We start from the raw sequence: 19,963 nt of genomic DNA on the forward strand, positions 1-19,963 counted from the left end.
ATAATAAAAAACTGTGAACAAGAGACAACAGCAACCATAATAATTTTACTTTTTCAAGCTAATGACTTTCAGAATAATATATAAGCAATTTTTACATTTTAAATTTAAGCTTATAATCATTTTTTATTCTACCACACTGGCAAATACTTGTGAAAATAAATAAAAATAAACTAAATGATCTAGGAAAATTTCTCATAAACTGAACTATTGCACAACAAATCAATGTGAGAATAATATATGTAAGTAATATAAAAATGCATTTAAACACATTGTCACAACATGTTTCATAATTCATAAGTATACTTCACCAACTTACTATTTCTAATAATCTCTGGGTTCTAGAATTGGATGATTTTTTTTTTACCAACTCATTTTCCATGTAGTACATTGTAACATTTACTTGCTACTGCAAAATTCTGTGAGAAACAAACACGTGCCACTTCTGTTTAAGTTCATTTTATCTACCCTTCCCCTTGGGCAAAAACTATGTGGTCTTAAAAAAAAAAATAGTGCTCAGTTCCAGGTAAAACAAAGTATAAAGTTCTTCCTATGATTTATAACAATTAAGACAGAATAACATATTATAGAAATGAAAATCTAATATGTACATTATTCTCCTAAATTAATTACAGCTTATTCTAATAAATGGACTTTTTCTAAAGACTAATTTGACTGAATGAAGACAACCAGAAAAAAAAAGTTAATAAAAAGTCAGGAAAGAAACCATAAGGAAAATAAAATAACAATTCCCATTATCTCAAGTTTACATACCCTGCCTGAATGAAAAACAAAAACAGAAACAAAAACTAATGAATACAATTACAAAGTATAAGCATAAATAAATTTCAGAAAAATTGTAAGCCACAAATTTCTACATTAACCCTTACAGTTGATCACAGTCATAAACGAGAAGCTATAAACTGCCTATAAAAGATTTGCTTATAACTTTATAAGATCAAAGCTCTTTCCATTCAACAGAAATTACTAATAAATTATAGAATATGGCTGCATAGGCGATCAAAGAAATCTGCTAAATACTGTTACATTGAAAGTGACAATGATTAAAAGCTACATTTTAGCCAAAATTAAAGTATAATTAAATTTTTGTGAATGTTTAATTACATAAGTCAGCTAATGCATTAAAGCAATGCATTTTTAGTGGGGTTTTTACTGTGATGTGAATGGTGTTTTGGCATTAAACACTAAAAAGAAAATATAAGTAGGAAAATTAGATATTCTCTTGACCTACTCATAACTACATCTAACTATACTTCAAGGGAAATTAAAATTTAAAAATTGCTAATGATTAACTATCCAAATTATTTATTAGGTGAGGTGGTTTGTTTTAAAATCTATTAAAAATAATTTTTTCTAATTACACAGAAATAAATGTGTGGAATTTTGTAAGGAAATTTATGCATTTTATATTATTTTCAAACTTTGCAAATAAAAAAAGTAGTAAAATAAAACTCTTTAGACATGAGGTTATGAAAAAAATGAAATATGGAGATACAATTAGAAATAGAATATACATTCAACTAACAAAGAAGTAAAAAAAAAAATCATTCAGTTATGACTGGAATAAGACACATCTGCATTTTTCAGTCTTGTGTTTCTAAAAAGGAAACTGCATAATTACATTTTAAAGAATGAGTAAAGACCTTTAAATTATAAAATTAGTGACATACTGAATAAAGGACAACCTAGACCCGTGGGGCTTTTTTCCTTTCTTTTTTAATATTTATAAAATTAATGGTTGGCAAGCTCTACAGAAATGATCTCACATAACTAGTTGTAACTAAAAATATTCTCTTCATTTCCAAAATTTCAAGCATCCCATCCTATGATACTATCTGAAAATAGGCACCGATAATAAATATGTTAGTTCTGATTTTTTGCTCAAGGTAATGATCATCCCTAAAGCTTGAAGGACTGAGCACTAGTGTTTGATTTTGTGGAGGTATGCTTCATGTGCTTTAACAACAATAACAGAAAAGTAACACCTAAGTTAATGATTCCACTTGAAATTATTTTGACAGATGAGTGAATATTTCCTTGAATGGCACAGTTTGGGGCATCAGGTATTTATTATATACAGTATATGTACACAAATATATACACACACACATTACACAGCCAAAGATTATGCTTCAAAAATTGCTGAAAAAAGTATTTTGAATAATTTTAGCATAAATTCACTAGAGGAAGTGCTTAGCTGTCCAAGCAGCAACAGTCATAAAATTTTAGACTTAGCTTTTTTTTGGACTCTGTTCACAGAACCATTCTTCGAATGCCACATTCACAGCAGAACTTTGCCCATTCTACAGGGTATTTAGTCCCACACTCATGGCAGAATTTTGGTAAGTGTCCTGTTGAATTTCCTTCCATGCCTTTAATGTTTCCACCATTAAGTGAAGATACACAGTCTCCATCTGGCCTGAAGAAGTATAGGAAAAAAGTGGAAACACAAAGTTCTTGTCAGTAGTTTTCATAACCCTTAGAAAACACAACATAAAAATATTAAGTACAACTAAAACATTGTTTAACCTCATTTTTAATACTCTTCTAGTTTAGATTTAAAAAAAAAAAGAATCCCTTTTAGTTAATAATGAAATTCTAAATGTTTTCTTTGGCATTTTATTTGTCCCTGTTATGACAATCTTTCAGGAACAAATGCCACCAGACTTTGCATCTCCTCAATATACTACGTATTTACTACAATGGGAGCATGATGGAAATTTAGGTGTCCCTTCTGCAAAACCATCTCTACAGAGAAAACTGGAACTCTGCCCTGAGGAAAGGTGGAGGTCTTGCCTCCAAATATACACCGTAATAAATATGTACATATAACATATATTATAAAACTAAATACATAATTTCTCCCAATCTATTATGCTATTTTCACTGTATCCATAGTATCTTTTAAAATTCTCATCATTATCATTAGGTCCTTTGCTCTAATTTAGTTACACTAACACACTCAAATTCTTTCATCCTTTATCCCCTGTACTGCAACCCTCATGGCTCTGGACACTCTCACTGTCACCTTGAACTCTGTGTCCCCCTTTGCTTTAACTGTTGTCCATCTGACATGCAGTATATGTTATTTATGTTATGTCTTCTCCATAAGACTGTAAGCTCCCTGAGTGCAGGGATTTTTATCTGTTTTATTATTGCTCTAGGCTAGGATCAAGAGAAGTACTGGACATAAACTCATCTCTCAGTAAATATTTTTTTAACGAGTAAGTGAATGAGTAATACATGACAAGGATAAAGAAAGCAAAATATTTGGTCTGTTTAAAATGCCAAAGAGGGGGCACCTGGGTGGCTCAGTCGGTTAAGCGTCCGACTTCGGCTCAGGTCACGATCTCGCGGTCCGCGAGTTCGAGCCCTGCGTCCAGCTCTGGAGCTGGCTCAGAGCCTGGAGCCTGCTTCCGATTCTGTGTTTCCCTCTCTCTCTGCCCCTCCCCCGTTCATGCTGTGTCTCTCTCTGTCTCAAAAATAAATAAACGTTAAAAAAAAAAATTTAAAAAAATAAAAAATAAAAAAAAATAAAATGCCAAAGAAAACTTCTCTCAAGAATGATCAACAAAAAAGGAACAAACAATATTCAGAATAAAAGAGGGATGTAACTACAGATATAACAGAGATTTAAAATTATAAGAACAATTCTATGCTAGCAATTTGAAACTCAGATGAAATGAAAAATTTCCTAGAAAAATGTACTTATGAAAACTGATTTCAAATAAACTAGCACTAAACAAACATAATCATTAAATTATGAATGTAATAGTAATTAACAGACTACCCCTCCTTATCACGTAGGTACACACACACATAATGGACTCAGGACAGTTTTACATGGTAAATTCTACTAAACTTTTCCAAAAGAGGGAGGTGAAAAACAATATCTGCAATTTCTTTTCAAGGTTGTTTGAAACTCAAACTAATAAGATAATATAAAATTAAAATAAATTTTACCTGTTAACTTGGAAATACATGTAAATATCTTCAAGAATTTCAGCAAATGCAATTTACAAACATGCAATTCAGGACACTTTAGATTTATTTCAGAACATAGGACTGATTTAACATTAGGAAATATATTAATACAATTTATCACATAAACAGACTAAAGATTTAAAAATATTAGTTATATGTACATATATGATATTCAATAACACTCACCACTTATACTTGATTAAAAAAACACTTAGAAAATTAGGAATAAAAGGGAATGTCATTATATCAATAAAATGTATTTAACAGAATTCTGTATCAGTCTCCCTCTTTAATGGTGACATGTAAGAATTTTCTTTAAAAACAGAAATGCCACAAGAATGTCAGCTATAATCATTTCTATTTTAATATAACCTATAATGTAGCCTAAGGTGAACTCCTTGTTTCTGTGGACACATCTGACACTGGGATAGCTTCCCAGCCTTCTTTAATGAAAACCTTTAAAAAGGTGGAATGCCAGCTGTGCTTCCAGGCCATAGAGCTTATACGCTGTCCACTGAAACCAGACATCCCTCGGGACAAACTGAAAGCTATGTCCATGGACTGTTATGTGAGAAACTCATTCCCTTTGGGGGACACAGAATTTCCTATTAAACTGATCCTACACACACTTATAAGATCTTGTTCTTTCACACCCATGCTGTCACTTGGACGGTCAAAGACCAGCTCCAGGATGGGGGCAAGGATTTCCAGGAAAGAGACACACCTGACACTTCTTGCTATCATTCCCTATTTCCTGTCAGTAATCCCAATGCCAAATGTCATATATTACCATGTGACTACATCTAGCTGTGCCTCCGGATGAGCATTTCAAGAGTCCTGGCTTAGAGAAGAGGCATGAGGAGAGGGGAAGGCAAAGTTGAGTTTCTAAAGCTCCACTTTGTACAAGTCCAACAAACCAACTCCTTTCTCCCACAATGACATTAAAACCCAAGCCTTTCAACAGGAAGATCAGTAAAGCCTCAAATGTAAGTGCAGTGTCAGGGTTAATTTACCCATTTGACCTCTAGTTTTTTTTTGTTTATTTACCTGTGGAGGTGTTTCCTTTACCTTTCTGAGAGCTAAGCTATACATTCAAAAGGATATTTGTTCCATTTTGTGTAGTTATTTCTAGGTATTTTGGGTGGAAGAACCATCCAGAAAATGTAGTCTCTCAAACTTGCAGGAAAAGATATCTATGAGATTTCTTTATCTATTATGGTTGTAATTACTCCATCTGGGTAGGGTAGTAAGTCAAGTGAACAAGGTTCAGGGTTTCCTATCACATATCAACCATTTAAAAAGAAAGAAAAGAAAACCAAAAAAAGAACCCAAACTCATTTTTAATGGATTTTTATCCCTGATTGTTGACACTTCTTTTGTCTACCTCTTTAGAAAGATTAAATGATCTTTTTATTCAAGCGCATGTATTTATTAAGCTTTCTACTTTATAAGAGAAATGTTAATTCTACACTCAGAATGGCCCTATACTTATACAACAACATAGTACAGCCACATGTCAGGAATCCAAGAAACATTAAGTTCACTTCTTTAATACTTAACATGCATCAAAACCTCAGCTGAGACAAACAATGTTTATTAAAGAATGTAGCTGGTAAGGTAGTAATTCACCTATTCATCTATTGCTCTCATTCCATGTTATGCCTAAACATCACTCTTAAAACTTTAAAAATCCAAACCAAAGAATTCAAACTCTCTGGGAGGGATGTGGACCTGTTCATTTTCAGAAAGTTCCACAGGTGCTTTGTTCTGAAGGGTAACAACCAAGATTGACAGCTAGGATTTAGATACTTGAAAATCTAACCCTGCATTAAATCTAAATAATGGATAACTGTGTATGTTATATACTTATAACAAAAGCGGACAACATATATACCTATACATAACAAATATATATCACAACAATTTTTGGTGAATTCATGTTATAGGCCTGCATTGAGGGCATCTTAAAACACCCTATGAAATTTATTACCGTATTTACAGTGGAGATGTTAATTAAGAAGTTATCCATTGGATGGGGAGGATAAATTAGAGGAAGGTGGTCAAAAGGTATAAACTTCTAGTTGTAAGATAAATAGGTACTAGGGATGTAATGTACAACATGATGACTACATCAAACAGTGTGACAGATAGGGACGTTTCTAAGTGAGTAAATCCTAAAAGTTCTCAACACAAGGTGAAATCTTTTTTTCTTTTTTTTTTTTTTTGTTTTTTTCTTTTATCTGTGTTAAGAAGATGGATGTTAACCGAACATATGGTAATCGTTTCAGAATATATGTAAAACAAAACCATCATGCTGTCTGCCTTAAACTTCTCCAGTGATGTATGGCAATTACTTCTCAATAAAGCTGGAAAAAAAAGTTATCCATTAAATTACTCAGTTCCTCTTTTATAAGAATTCACAGGCAGATTTCTGAGGCCTTGAGACTAGTGCTTTCAAAGAGAAATAATTTTTGATTTTTAAATATAACATCAATCATGTAACTACTCTTCTCTTCTCCTGTACTCTGGCTGCTACAAAGTTTGGACCCAATTTATGGCCAAGGGCTAGGCTATGGACTAACTTCATTCCTTTTTTTGCTTTATCTTTTAATTCTCATTTTTCCTTTTCCTATTCTTTCATTTTTATACAAGACTGTATCTCGACGTGTATCTCTGTATATAGCCTTAAAGCTTTCTGGAATAGTTGGAATACACACACACACACACACACACACACACACACACACACATTTTTATATAATATTGTATCTCAACATGTATCTCTGTATATTGCCTTAAAGCTTTCTGGAATAGTTGTGATTGATACACACACACACACACACACACACACACACACATATACTAGCTGTAACTGGAAGGATTTCATTATATGCTTAAACACGGAGTGAATGTCAAAGTTGTACAAATATTGTGACAGATAAGAAAGGGAAGTACATGGATATTCACAACCTCAGTAGGGGAATTTAAATGTATTAAAATGCTGCTGAAAATTACAATACCAGTGGTATAAAGGGTCTATGACTCAATTTGTTGCGGTAAAAAGAACTACGTTGCACTTAAAATTAAGATATAAAATACCAATGAATCCAGTGAAACTGAACAGATTACTTTGAGCATTTACAACATTAATAACTACAAGGTATAGGAAACTATTATTTATGCCCAAATTATTTCTTTAGTGTACAGCTTAAAAACCAAACTAAATCATTAACAGTAAAGGAAAATTAGATTTTCTATTAACAGTCTGATACATATTTTTGTATATGGTCCTTAAAAAACTACATATATTCATTTTTATTTTTGTTCTTACAATCTCAGAGCTAAACATACCTGGCTATGTAGCTCTCAGTATATGTTTTTCTTTTGTTTGTAAGCACACCTGAAGCAGGATTTCGTGCCAAACTAGGTGGTGTGGAATTTCGAGGTTTGATGTTAGTTCTAAGAGAGAAAGAGATGACATAATGAAAACATAAAAAATAGTAAGCATTTATTTCTCATATTGCTTATGTGCATGATTAGAAAAATAATTTGAAGCTGTAGAGAGGTGAATTCAAAAGATTAAAATACGAGTAATTATTTTAAATCTGAAAACAATAGTTAAAGCTAAGGATAATCCAAAGCACTTTGCATTTACTAACAGTATCCTGATGGCATATAAAATCAACTATATATATATATATATATATATATATATATATATATGTGTGTGTGTGTGTGTTACGTGAAATTTAAAGTTAATAATTCTGAAAGGCTTCAGGATTTTAAAAGTTTAAATCTATAGTTCCTTCAAAATAGAGATATTTGTTAAATGCCTATGAATACCTGTTAAATAATATGTTACACATTATGAGATGTGGTTAAAAAAACAACAAGAAAGAGGGCGCCTGGGTGGCTTAGTCGGTTAAGCATCTGACTTTGGCTCAGGTCATGATCTCACGGTTTGTGAGTTCAAGCTCCACATCAGGCTCTGTGCTGACAGCTCGGAGCCTGGAGCCTGCTTCAGATTCTGTGTCTCTCTCGCTCTCTGCCCCTCCCCTACTCATGCTCTGTCTCTGTCTCAAAAATAAATAAACATAAAAAAAAAAAAGAAATATTAGCCAGTATTAGCCAAATATTAGCCAAGAAATATTTAATAATTTTCAATAAATGAAAGCCTACTCTTGGAAATAGCAACTAAAATAAATGGGTTAATATAATTTCCCCCTTTTAAGATTTAATCTAGTCAACTACACAGCCTGGACTATCTGGTATCAGTAGACGAGTTCTGGTTGGATCATCACTGAATTCTCTTTATGAAATTTCAGGAATCAAAGAAAGCTTAGACGGTTGAATAACAATACAGTGGTAAAAGTACAAGATTTGGGATTCAGATGAACCCGGATTCAAACCCAAATTGCTACTGACTAATGTGGCAGTAGCAGGCAACGTGAGTCTAAGTTCCCCATTTCTAAAATTAACTATCATCAGTTTTCTTACAGAAGTTATGATATGCCAGCTGCAATTTATATAAACATTCAGAATAGTTGACGATGATGATAATACTATTTTATTACTACTATGGCTATTGTTACTACTACTACTAGTTAACATTTACAAAATGGTGCTTACCACATTTGGTATAGTTATATTTCTTTTTTTTTAAATTTTTTTTTCAATGTTTCTTTATTTATTTTTGGGACAGAGAGAGACCGAGCATGAACGGGGGAGGGGCAGAGAGAGAGGGAGACACAGAATTGGAAACAGGCTCCAGGCTCTGAGCCATCAGCCCAGAGCCCGACGCGGGGCTCGAACTCACAGACCGTGAGATCGTGACCTGGCTGAAGTCGGACGCTTAACCGACTGCGCCACCCAGGCGCCCCAAGGTATAGTTATATTTCTAATTGCCTTCATATATAAGCTTACTTAATCCTCATAATAATCCAATGAAGTAAACAGTATTAATAACTCTACTTTAGAAATGAGGCAACTAAGGCAAAGAGTGGTTAAGTAACTTCACCAAGGTGACACATTCAAATGTGTTGCCAAACAGATGTTAAAGAGCTAGTTCCTTCTCCCTCTTTAGAGATTTAGTCAACTCTTTTCAGAGATATCCAATGTTGTGTCACATGAACAAGCAGAATACATTTAAAAATTCCTTTAGATGGTAAGTTCTTAAACAATGGCTGAAATTCTTCCTCCTTAGCGAGCAAAGTTGGAGACAGTCTTTGAAATAGCTACCTCCAAAACAGACATAGGTAATAACAACATCTACTGTTTTTCAAATGCCAAATATGATGCCAGGTACTATACATACTTTACTTTGTTTAATCTTCACAGAAATCTCAGAAGATATTATTATTCCCATCTTAAAGTTGAATAAACTCATACTCAGAGAAATTAAGTAAGCTGCAGAGCTATAACATGGCCACAGTATTTGAACTTGAATTTAGATGGGTTGTTACATTTCTTATATCAATATGCAATGCTGTCATTCAAAAAGAGGCTGCTTTCAGTAGTTACTTTAAGTTATTTCTAAACTTTGGGACGCCTGGGTGGTTCAGTCAGTTAAGTGTCTATCTCTCGGTTTCAGCTCAGGTCATGATCTCTCAGTTCGTGAGTTGGAGCCCTGCATCAACTCTGCGCTGCCAGTGTGGAGCCTGCTTGGGATTCTCTCTCTCTCCTTCTCTCTCTGCCCCTACCCTGCTCTCACTCTCTCTCAAAATAAGTAAACTATAAAAAAAATAAATAATTTCTAAACTTTGACAAGAATCACCTTGGTGTATGAATGGGTTACCCTGGACCCTTCAAATGGCGACTGACAGTCTAGCGATGAGGTATATATACTCTTATATAGCCAGCCCCTCCAGGGATGTTGCAGAACTGCTACAGTATCTTTTTGGGAATTCAATCTCTAAAAACTAATTGCCAAACAATGGCAATTCCTCCAGTGAGAGTCAGAAGAGAAATAGGAAGGGCACTTTTTTTTTTTTTTTTGGCTCTAAAACAAAGTCTTGCTAGAAATCCTATCACCCTCTTATATTATGTACATGAGATGCACAGATAATACAAACACACCTATAGATATACACATATAACCTCACCATATCAATGAAGTTATTCAAATAATTAGAAAATTGTTTTAAAATTAGAGAAAAATGAGATTATCAACAAGAATCATCATTATGAAATATCAATCATGTACTTTTAGTAACATCTTCTAAGAGGTGGAATCTGAGTATCAAGAACCATTCTTAGGAGATTGGGAAAAACAGTCTTGATCAGTACTTAAAACATGCTGCCCCAGTCCCACATGGTCAGCACACTTTTGCTCCTGGCCAGAGTTTGAAAAGTGCTACCCTTATTCTGTATCTATAATCTGCTTGACCTAGGTCACACAGTAATAAAGAAAGTTTAATTTTGGAATTATACTTACTCTACCTTGCCACCAGTCACTGTTTCTTTGAGATACACTTCAGAGCAAATAGAGAGCAACAGGAGTACTAAGAAAATGGCTCAGGGCACAAATTCTTCCTTCTAGGATTGATCACTAACTACTTAAAAAGAACACATGGTTGCTGCTAATATCTCAAAGACTTCTCCCACCTTTATTTTACTTTATTTTACATTTAGTTAAATTTATTCTTACTTTTCATACATGGTAAGAGAATGCTGTAGCAGGCATCGGTTTAAAAGTTAAGGAAGTGAATTCTGATGAATAATACACATTTCAACTTTAATAAGTAATTTATCAGATTCTAATTTCATCATTTTATTTTATTTTATTTTATTTTATTTTTTAATTTTTGTTTTTCAACGTTTATTTATTTTTGGGACAGAGAGAGACAGAGCATGAATGAGCGAGGGGCAGAGAGAGAGGGAGACACAGAATCGGAAACAGGCTCCAGGCTCTGAGCCATCAGCCCAGAGCCCGACGCGGGGCTCGAACTCACAGACCGTGAGATCGTGACCTGGTTGAAGTCGGACGCTTAACCGACTGCGCCACCCAGGCGCCCCCAATTTCATCATTTTAAAATGAGAGGGCTAGACTTGGGAGTTGGAGCCCAAACTAGAAAACCCTGAAGACTTATGTGGAAGAGTGCCAAGATGACTGCCATCAGCACTTGCCACTCTTCTCCGCTTTCTAGGCCAGTATAGAGAGGGGAGTGTACCTGGCAGTGTCTTATCCTTTCCCAGTTTCATGTGTTATTTGTAACCATGTAACCAAAAGGATGAGAATTCCTGGACCAAATGTTTTCTAAAATCTTTTTTCTGTCTTTTTATAATAATTCATTATCTAAGTAAAAAATAATACAGGAATATTACACATTATGTAGGGCATAATATCCCCTATTCTCTTCTTTTTAAAAATATTGCTCCTAAAAGAAAGCTTCATAGGGGCGCCTGGGTGGCGCAGTCGGTTAAGCGTCCGACTTCAGCCAGGTCACGATCTCGCGGTCCGTGAGTTCGAGCCCCGCGTCGGGCTCTGGGCTGATGGCTCAGAGCCTGGAGCCTGCTTCCCATTCTGTGTCTCCCTCTCTCTCTGCCCCTTCCCCGTTCATGCTCTGTCTCTCTCTGTCCTCAAAATAAATAAACGTTGAAAAAAAAAATTAAAAAAAAAAAAAGAAAGCTTCATAAAAATAACAATTATTGAAGGTGGCTATTTCAATCCTCTAAAAGTTAAAATTTAATGTAAACAAATGTATGCTAAAACCAGCTTTATGTAGAACAACAGAAATGCTCATCTAACATCAGTGTTTTAAATCCTAGAAGATTATTTAGCACTTCTAGGCTTACAAATGATTAAAGAAAGATTTTTTAAGTATAGGAATGTATAAGTTTATAATATTCAATTACATAAAGCCTTTAAGGAAATATCTGAAAAAGATTAACCAAACTGAGTTACAAATACTTACTTGTAAATGGGTAATAACTCATGTCTTTTGATGGTACTGTCTGATTTTGTATCACTGTCATACAACCTTTGCACATGTCTTCCAGTTCGAAGTGGAGGGCCTAACTTGTCCATCTTACTATTAAAATATATAAAGGTGTACCCATAAGGAGATTGCTACTGTTTGTTTCTTTATATTAAGAAAATATTTTTAACATTATTCTTATTCATCAGAAATCTACCCACCAAGCTCTAAATTATCAGACTGCCAGAGTAAGGACTATCAAAAAGAATCCTCAGTTCATACAAAGTCTACTATTAGATAGGAAATTCTGACGAGGCAGACCACCCTGCCAATTTTGAGGAACATCCAAAAAATGCCACATTTTTATACAGCAGGGCAATGGAATCAATAAAGCAAGTTAAGAAGGACAATGGCCATTTCAAATAAAACTTGTAGAGCTAGAAAAGTTATTATTCTGGTAAATAAGACTGATTTGATGTTTGTTCTTATGGAGTTCACAAATAATCTAATTTCCACGTTCCCTGATTTCATAGCAAGTTGTTTTTTCTTCTTTATTATTTTATAATTTCCTCTGCCTTTTAAAATTCCAAATATAAAGGAATCAAATAAATTATATATATCTTTACCCTTGACTTTCTAACAAAGAATGATTATTTCTAAAATTTATACAGAGAAAGGTAAAGCATAATATAGTGGGGAAAAAAATGGATGGCAATTCTGAAATATCACATGTAGAAATGTTAAGTGGCCGTGTCATCTGAAGTTTCCTATTTTCTTTTTAACCGAAAGTATAAAGGAGCTCCATCTGGAGGAAAAAATGGAAGACTGCAGGTTTGTTGAAATGTCATTGTTTTACATCAAGCAAATAATTAAATCCTACATACTATCACCAACCAATATCCATTCATAGTAGGGACCAGGAAAAATTAAAATAGGAAAGTGACTACTGAATAACACATCAATGCTCATTAATTTAAAAAGGATACTCTTTTTAAGAGATGCTTGTTTACTCCACTTAATCTTCCACTTACTCACTGACTCTACAAATCCTGAGCACCTACTATGTATCAGGCACTATGCTACATTCTGGGGATATCCTGGTAAATGAAACAAAACTGATCTTGTTTGTACAGAATTTGGTGCCTAAAAAGAATCCGTTCATTGCTCTTGATTATAAGGGTCTCTATAGAGGTACACATTTTATACATTTTAATGTTTTTTTCAGTATCCTATACATAGCAGATATTTCGCTGTGAAAGTTGGTATTAATGCTTTGCAGGTGGTGGTGCTTATATTAGGTGTTTACATCACAATATTTAAAACACTCTAAAGTTTTTTTTTTTTTTTAATTTTTTTTTTTCAACGTTTATTTATTTTTGGGACAGAGAGAGACAGAGCATGAACGGGGGAGGGGCAGAGAGAGAGGGAGACACAGAATCGGAAACAGGCTCCAGGCTCTGAGCCATCAGCCCAGAGCCCGACGCCGGGCTCGAACTCACGGACTGCGAGATCGTGACCTGGCTGAAGTCGGACGCTTAACCGACTGCGCCACCCAGGCGCCCCTACTCTAAAGTTTTTTAAAAAATGCCTTCAATAAGATGTGGGGTACACACACACACACACACACACACACACACGTGCACAAAGGAATATTACCTAGCCATAAAAAGGATAAGCCTGCACCATTTGAGACAACACAGATGGACCTACAGTGCATTATGCTAAATGAAGTAAGTCACACTAAGAAAGACAAATACCATATGATTTTACTCATATGTGGAATCTAAAAATCAAATGAATAAACACACAAAGAGCAGAATCAAATCTATAAATACAGAGAAGAACTGATGGTTGCCAGGGGGGTTGGAGGTGGGAAAAAGGGCAAATGGGTGAAGGGGAGCGGGAGATACAGGCTTCCAGTTATGGAATGAATAAGTCACAAGAATAAAAGGCACAGCTTCAGGAATATAGTCAATACTGTGTTGAATGGTGACAGATGGTAGCTACATCTGTGGTGAGCACAGCATAACATATAGAGAAGTTGAATCGCTATGTTGTACACCTGAAACTAATGTGACACTATGTGTCAACTATACTCAAAAAACTTCTTAAAAAATACCTTCATTAAATACATATATTTTACATAATTTCTAAAATGTTTGAGATTAAAATTAGGTTTCATCTGTAAAAGATTATTAATTTTACTATTTAGTAAATGTCAGTAAAAACTTAGTAAAAATCAGATTTTTCTTTGAATTGCTTAACAATTATCAAAACTTTAGTGTTACAAATAGTGGCTATTTTACAAAACATATCTGTGTCTTCGGAATAAAGAATGAAAGATCTTATTTTCTTTCTCAGAAATTACTGACATTAAGATTTAGAAAATTTTAAACTACATTTTTAAAACAAAATTTTCTAATAGGGTAAGAACTATTCAAATCTGACATATGACACAACAAAGTTCAATTTGATAAAGGAGATGTATAAAATCTAATAAAATCTAAAGGTAATTATCTAATGTGAGTATTATAAATTTTTCATATATCTATCTACCTATGTATATACATATACATACACAGACACAATTCAAATATTACTTCAGCTGAATGTCAGTAAATGCAATTCTTATTTTTAAGTTTATTTATTTATTTTGGGAGAGAGAGAGAGAGAGAGAGAGAGAGAAAGAAAGAGAACACAGGGGAGAAGCAGAAAGAGAGGGAGGGAGAAAATCCCAAGCACACTCTGCACTGTCAGTGCAAAGCCTGACACGGGCTTAAACCTGTGAACTGTCAGATTCAAGAGTTGAATCTGTCAAAATCAAGAGTTGGACACTTATCCAACTGAGCCACCCAGGTGCCCCAGCAAATGTTATTCCTAAACTCAGTTCACTTAAACTTATACTCTTGTATAACTTGCTATTGTTATGCTATGTTATAAAGGTATAAGCAAACAAAAACAAAATTTATAAATCCCCATAATGTAATGAAGATTATATATATACCACACATAAAAATTTATATATAATGTACTTACTTTATAAACTATAGTATTTTTATAAATTTATTTATATGTAAACTTTATATATTAAATATATTTTTATATATAAAATCTCAATTACAAATATTTTTTGGCCATGCAATAATAATCACCACTGGGGGGCACCTGGGTCGCTCAGTTGGTTAAGCATCTGACTCTTGAGTTTGGTTCAGGTCATGATCTCATGGTTCATGAGTTAAGGCCAGTGCCGGGCTCTGTGCTGACAACATCGAGCCTGCTTGGGATTCTCTCTCTCCCTCTCACTAAATATAAATAAACCTTTAAAAAAAATCGACATTGAGGCTATTATGTAAATTTAAAAATTATTAGTTTATGAAAGAAGACCTTTCAAATAGTTAAATCTTTCCCTAAACTAACCCAGATCATAAGATATAACAGATGATTTCTCGTGTACCATCTGCGTATTTATTTTACTGAGCATGAACACTTCTCTACTCACATTTCTTTTTATATCAAATCCCTTCATTCTGTTTTTCAACCTCCAACAGCACTAAAGATAAGTCAAAGCAGCAACAAGATGAAGGGATATTTGGAAATAAATTAAAATCTTTGCAAAAGTAGTAACATGTTTTCAAAAGGAATTTAAAGGGTTCACCCCAGCAGATTGCTCTTTGGTTGAAGTTTCTTCTCTTTATCTTTCTTGGTTGTGCAAATCATCAGCAACTGACTTAAGGAAGCAAATAAAATGAGTTTAGGAACCTGGAAGCCTGTGTCTATTTAATGTTTTGTTCTGACCTCAGGGGCATTATATGTTCAAAGCTATGAAAAAAATTCACCTTTATTGATGTTAACACTGAATTTATACACCCGGGGTTACTTTGAGAATAAATCTGGGGAAAGTAAATTATCTATTAGGTATTTTTAGATTATTCACAAAGTTTGAGCAATATAATTTCAATCTGATACTAATCCATTATGGAACTATCAGTATCAATGTTTTTAGAGTGCTTCTATGCTATTTTTCTTTTAAAGGTTCCAACTGGTGATGTCAATTATATACCCAAGGGCTAAAAGAAATTAAGGCAGAAATAAACTAATCCACTCAGCAGTAGAAATAGTCTTGCTACTGCTAAGGAAAACAGAAGATGATATTTTGAAGTCAACTAAGCGCACATACATAGCATACATCTAGTGCAGACTAAGCAACCTGATACACATAACATACGGTTTCAATCCCACATGAAATTCAAGGATATGCCATTAAATTGGCACTTAGATTTCATCAGAGTCAACATGAAAGTATATTTTCAATTTCTCACTGTTCTTTCAATACAAGCACACAAATGTGCTGGGTTAGTAAAAGTTAAAAAATCCTTTGGTTCCATGGACCTCTAATCAATGGTCAAAGTTTCCAGATATTCCACATGACCAAAAAAAAAAAAAAAAGTTCTAACTTTGGGAATAAAGAATCCTTAAAATCCATACTTTCAAATTATAAATGTCTAATCCCTATGATAATTTACTTATTCTAAAATACAGAATGGCAAACTTTTCCTATGAAGGGCCAACCAGTAAGTATTCTGGGCCTTATGGGCTATGGTATCTTTGTCACAAATACTATCTGCACTACTGTAGCATAAAAGTAGCCACAGACAATACAATACATAATACATGGTGTGGCCATGTTCCAATAAAACAGTTGTGGGCAAGATTTGGCTCTCAGGCCATAGTTCAAGAAGACTACCTGATCTAAAATATAAAAACTCCATAGATGAGAGGATGCCAGTATTTTAAGATTTTGAAAATGTAAATGAAAAGCAGATTTCAGTGATGATTTTTAAAGTTTTACCATATATGAAAGGGTTACGATGGGTATCACTACATTACTTATAATCCCAGACAAGTATACATTACTTTTTGCCAAGCTAATAATACATTTCTATAGATACTAAACTGTAATTTTGACTAGGACGTTTTAATTTATTTATTTATTTTTTTTTTCAACGTTTATTTATTTTTGGGACAGAGAGAGACAGAGCATGAACGGGGGAGGAGCAGAGAGAGAGGGAGACACAGAATCGGAAACAGGCTCCAGGCTCTGAGCCATCAGCCCAGAGCCTGATGCGGGGCTCGAACTCACGGACCGCGAGATCGTGACCTGGCTGAAGTTGGACGCTTAACCGACTGCGCCACCCAGGCGCCCCAGGACTTTTTAATTTAAAATTACTATCTGTAGTTGCATGCAACTGCCACAATATAAGGAGTGTACCTAAAAAGGAATAATACTTTTGCAATTTTTCATAATATTCATAGCTGAGTATGAATTCCCATCTTAAGAAATATTTGGCAATGATACCAACCTACTGAAATAGGTTTTAATTTGAAATAAATATTAACCTTGAGAAGGTCCTGGTTTATTGTTGATACCATGAGAGCAAATTACTCAGGAAATATGTAAAACACTCAGTCTTTTAACACTATAGCAAGCAGAGTAGGTATAATAAAAAGGTGACTTCTTAAAGAATATTGGGAAAAATTAACGGTTTGTATTTTGTGTCTGTGTAGACTCCCAAAGTTATGATGTTCTGAGGCACTCCAAGTTTTTAAGTGTGTTATACTTCTATTTTTGACCCTAAACTCATCAAATCCTATATATAGGGCAAAGTTAGTTTCCCTAAACCAATAGCCTCAATCACTGTTGTCCATATAAGAAGCCAAACTCTGCAATTCTGGTTTTTTAAGGCATTTCTAGTTCAGTAATAAATGACAATGAAATTCATAAAAATTTACAGTGTTCCACACAAAATCAATTCACACATATCAAAAGTTTGGCTTATGAGAAAGGCCTATTTCCACTTCTACAAAAATGTACCTAAAATTTAGATATCGGTTTCTTACTTTTATCTATATAATTAAAGTAAAGGAAACCAAATTCAACTTATTAAAAAATGCTCCTTAAATGCATTCCATTTTTCTAGTTTCACTACATGTATAACAGCCTATCTCCAAAGTAAATGTCTGTTTTTCATAGTAACTGAAAAGAAGTTAAGTCTTTGATATTTAGTATTTTACCTATTGAAAATTATCGGCTAAAATATCCACTTAAGCTGGTAATTAGCCATTATGAAAGCACAAACCTCAAGGCATGACTGTACATTCTGTGACACAATTCAAATGTGGCAGTATTTATTTAAAAGCTTTGCATTTCATCATACTTCTAAAATTTCCTGGGATTAAAGATAATCATCTTTTACAATAAAGGAACATTTTTCCATTGAGAATAGTTTTTGCTTTAAAAAAAAATCTGATAAAATCAGCTGACCCACAGATTATCTAGAAATTACCAAATATATGAGAATTTTTCCAAGATAAAATTTTTCTGTAGTATGAGTCCATAATCTGCTAAATATTACACATCACTGTTATACATGATTAAAGCTGGTAGCAATCAAGATTATATACACAAGGCATTATTTAAACAATCCCAAGCTACGGAAATGATTGTTTCATTAACCTCAGAAGGTGCTCAATTTCTTGAACATTGTAGCTAACCAAATGTCTTAATTCTACCTTTACTCAATCCTGAATCATCTTTGTCAATGGAAATAATGATTGCCATACAAACTTCAAGTAATATCCTACCACTATCAGGACCTTGGTTCTATGCTGTGCCAATAGGTTAACAAATAAGGGATTTAACTTATTATTTCATTTTTTGTTTCATTCATTCACCAAAAATTTATTATGTGCCTCTATGCCAGGCATTAAAATACATTTTATAGTTACATTTGTAAGCAAGACAGACAGACACATGAGCTTTGGCCAGAGAGCTTACGATCTAGCAAAGGAAAAGTATAAATCAACATAATCAATAAATAACAATACACTCAATAATTAAAAAAAAAAAGAACTCTGACACTAAACAGGTAGCAATGAATGGTTCTACTTAATATAGTAATATAGTAATGTTCCAGTTAATATGGTAACATACTGGCCACAAGCAAACACCAAAGCTCTCTGGCAGTAGTTGGAAACATTCTTCTAACATGTAAGGACTATATATAAAATGGACAATTGACATTTACACAGTTATGTTTGACAGTTTAATACCATGTGAGACAACCAGACATTTTAAATCTTCATGGCATTGTAAGCAGTGCATAATTTATAAAATTACTGTGCTCAAAGTCTTTGCTAATTGTTAGTAAAAACAAATTTTCTCCTCAGGATTATATAAATGTTGATCAGAGTTTCTTAGATCAGTTGAGTGAGACAGAGGAGATATGCACAAAGTTATATGGCTATTCAGTGGCAAAGTAGGATCTAGAAGCCTAACTTTCTAATCCAAAGGCAGTGCCCCTTTTCATTACACCTGCCAGTTTAACATGCCCTATTAAGAATACAGGGTAGGGTGTCAGGACAGCTTAATATTGCCAACAGATAAAATTACTAGTAGGAGAGGAAAGGCAGTAAAAAAATATGAGCTTTTAATTCATGAACAACTGTAAATGAAACTATAACACAACATGGAAGGCAGTTCTGTGACATGGTAAAAAAAGCTTTGTAAAAGTTAAAATGCATGTATTACTGTCTACACTTTAATTAAAAATTATCTGAGTCAATTCAATAGAGAAACTAAAAAAATATCATAAAATCGTTTTTTACAACCAAACTTCCTACTTTTTAACCACCTGTTCTGATAACCTCTTTCTTAAGGATAGCCTGTGTCTTCTTTATGGAAGCACAATAAAAAGAAAAAAAAAACATGTAACTAATCAGATCTTGTTAGCTGACTTTTTCTTTTTCTACAATGATACTTATATCAACTTAATTTAGATTTTGTGCTTTCTATGTAGTCCAAATTAGGGAGTTGGAGGGAGATAGTTACTCTTACTTTATAGATAACTCTCTATATATTTCCTACATTAAAAACAAAAATGATAACCCATATCTGAAAATGTGTGCTATATTTCCTAAATCAACTTTATTAGTATCTGTATAGACATAAGCTCTCATTCTTATTTTTTTTTGAAATTTTTTAATGT

The 19,963-nt window shown here is 33.6% G+C and overlaps 1 protein-coding gene across 2 annotated transcripts in view; it reads right to left on the reverse strand.

The window, feature by feature from the left end:
- Positions 1–1,749: 1,749 nt before the first annotated feature.
- ZC2HC1A (zinc finger C2HC-type containing 1A) overlaps positions 1,750–19,963 on the reverse strand; it is a 49,577-nt gene continuing 31,363 nt past the window's right edge. Inside the window, exons 8-10 of one of the 2 annotated variants that reach the window (XM_040487542.1) lie at positions 11,916–12,032; positions 7,354–7,461; positions 1,750–2,437 (exon numbers count right to left, since the gene is read on the reverse strand). In XM_040487542.1, coding sequence (XP_040343476.1) covers positions 2,272–2,437; positions 7,354–7,461; positions 11,916–12,032 — 391 coding nt within the window. In that variant the 3' untranslated portion in view covers positions 1,750–2,271. The remainder of the gene's footprint in view (positions 2,438–7,353; positions 7,462–11,915; positions 12,033–19,963) is intronic. The other variant, XM_040487541.1, reaches the window with a different exon arrangement.

This window comes from Herpailurus yagouaroundi, unplaced genomic scaffold (genome assembly GCF_014898765.1).
Source record: "Herpailurus yagouaroundi ecotype Mexico unplaced genomic scaffold, PumYag 165, whole genome shotgun sequence".
Taxonomy (NCBI): domain Eukaryota; kingdom Metazoa; phylum Chordata; class Mammalia; order Carnivora; family Felidae; genus Herpailurus; species Herpailurus yagouaroundi.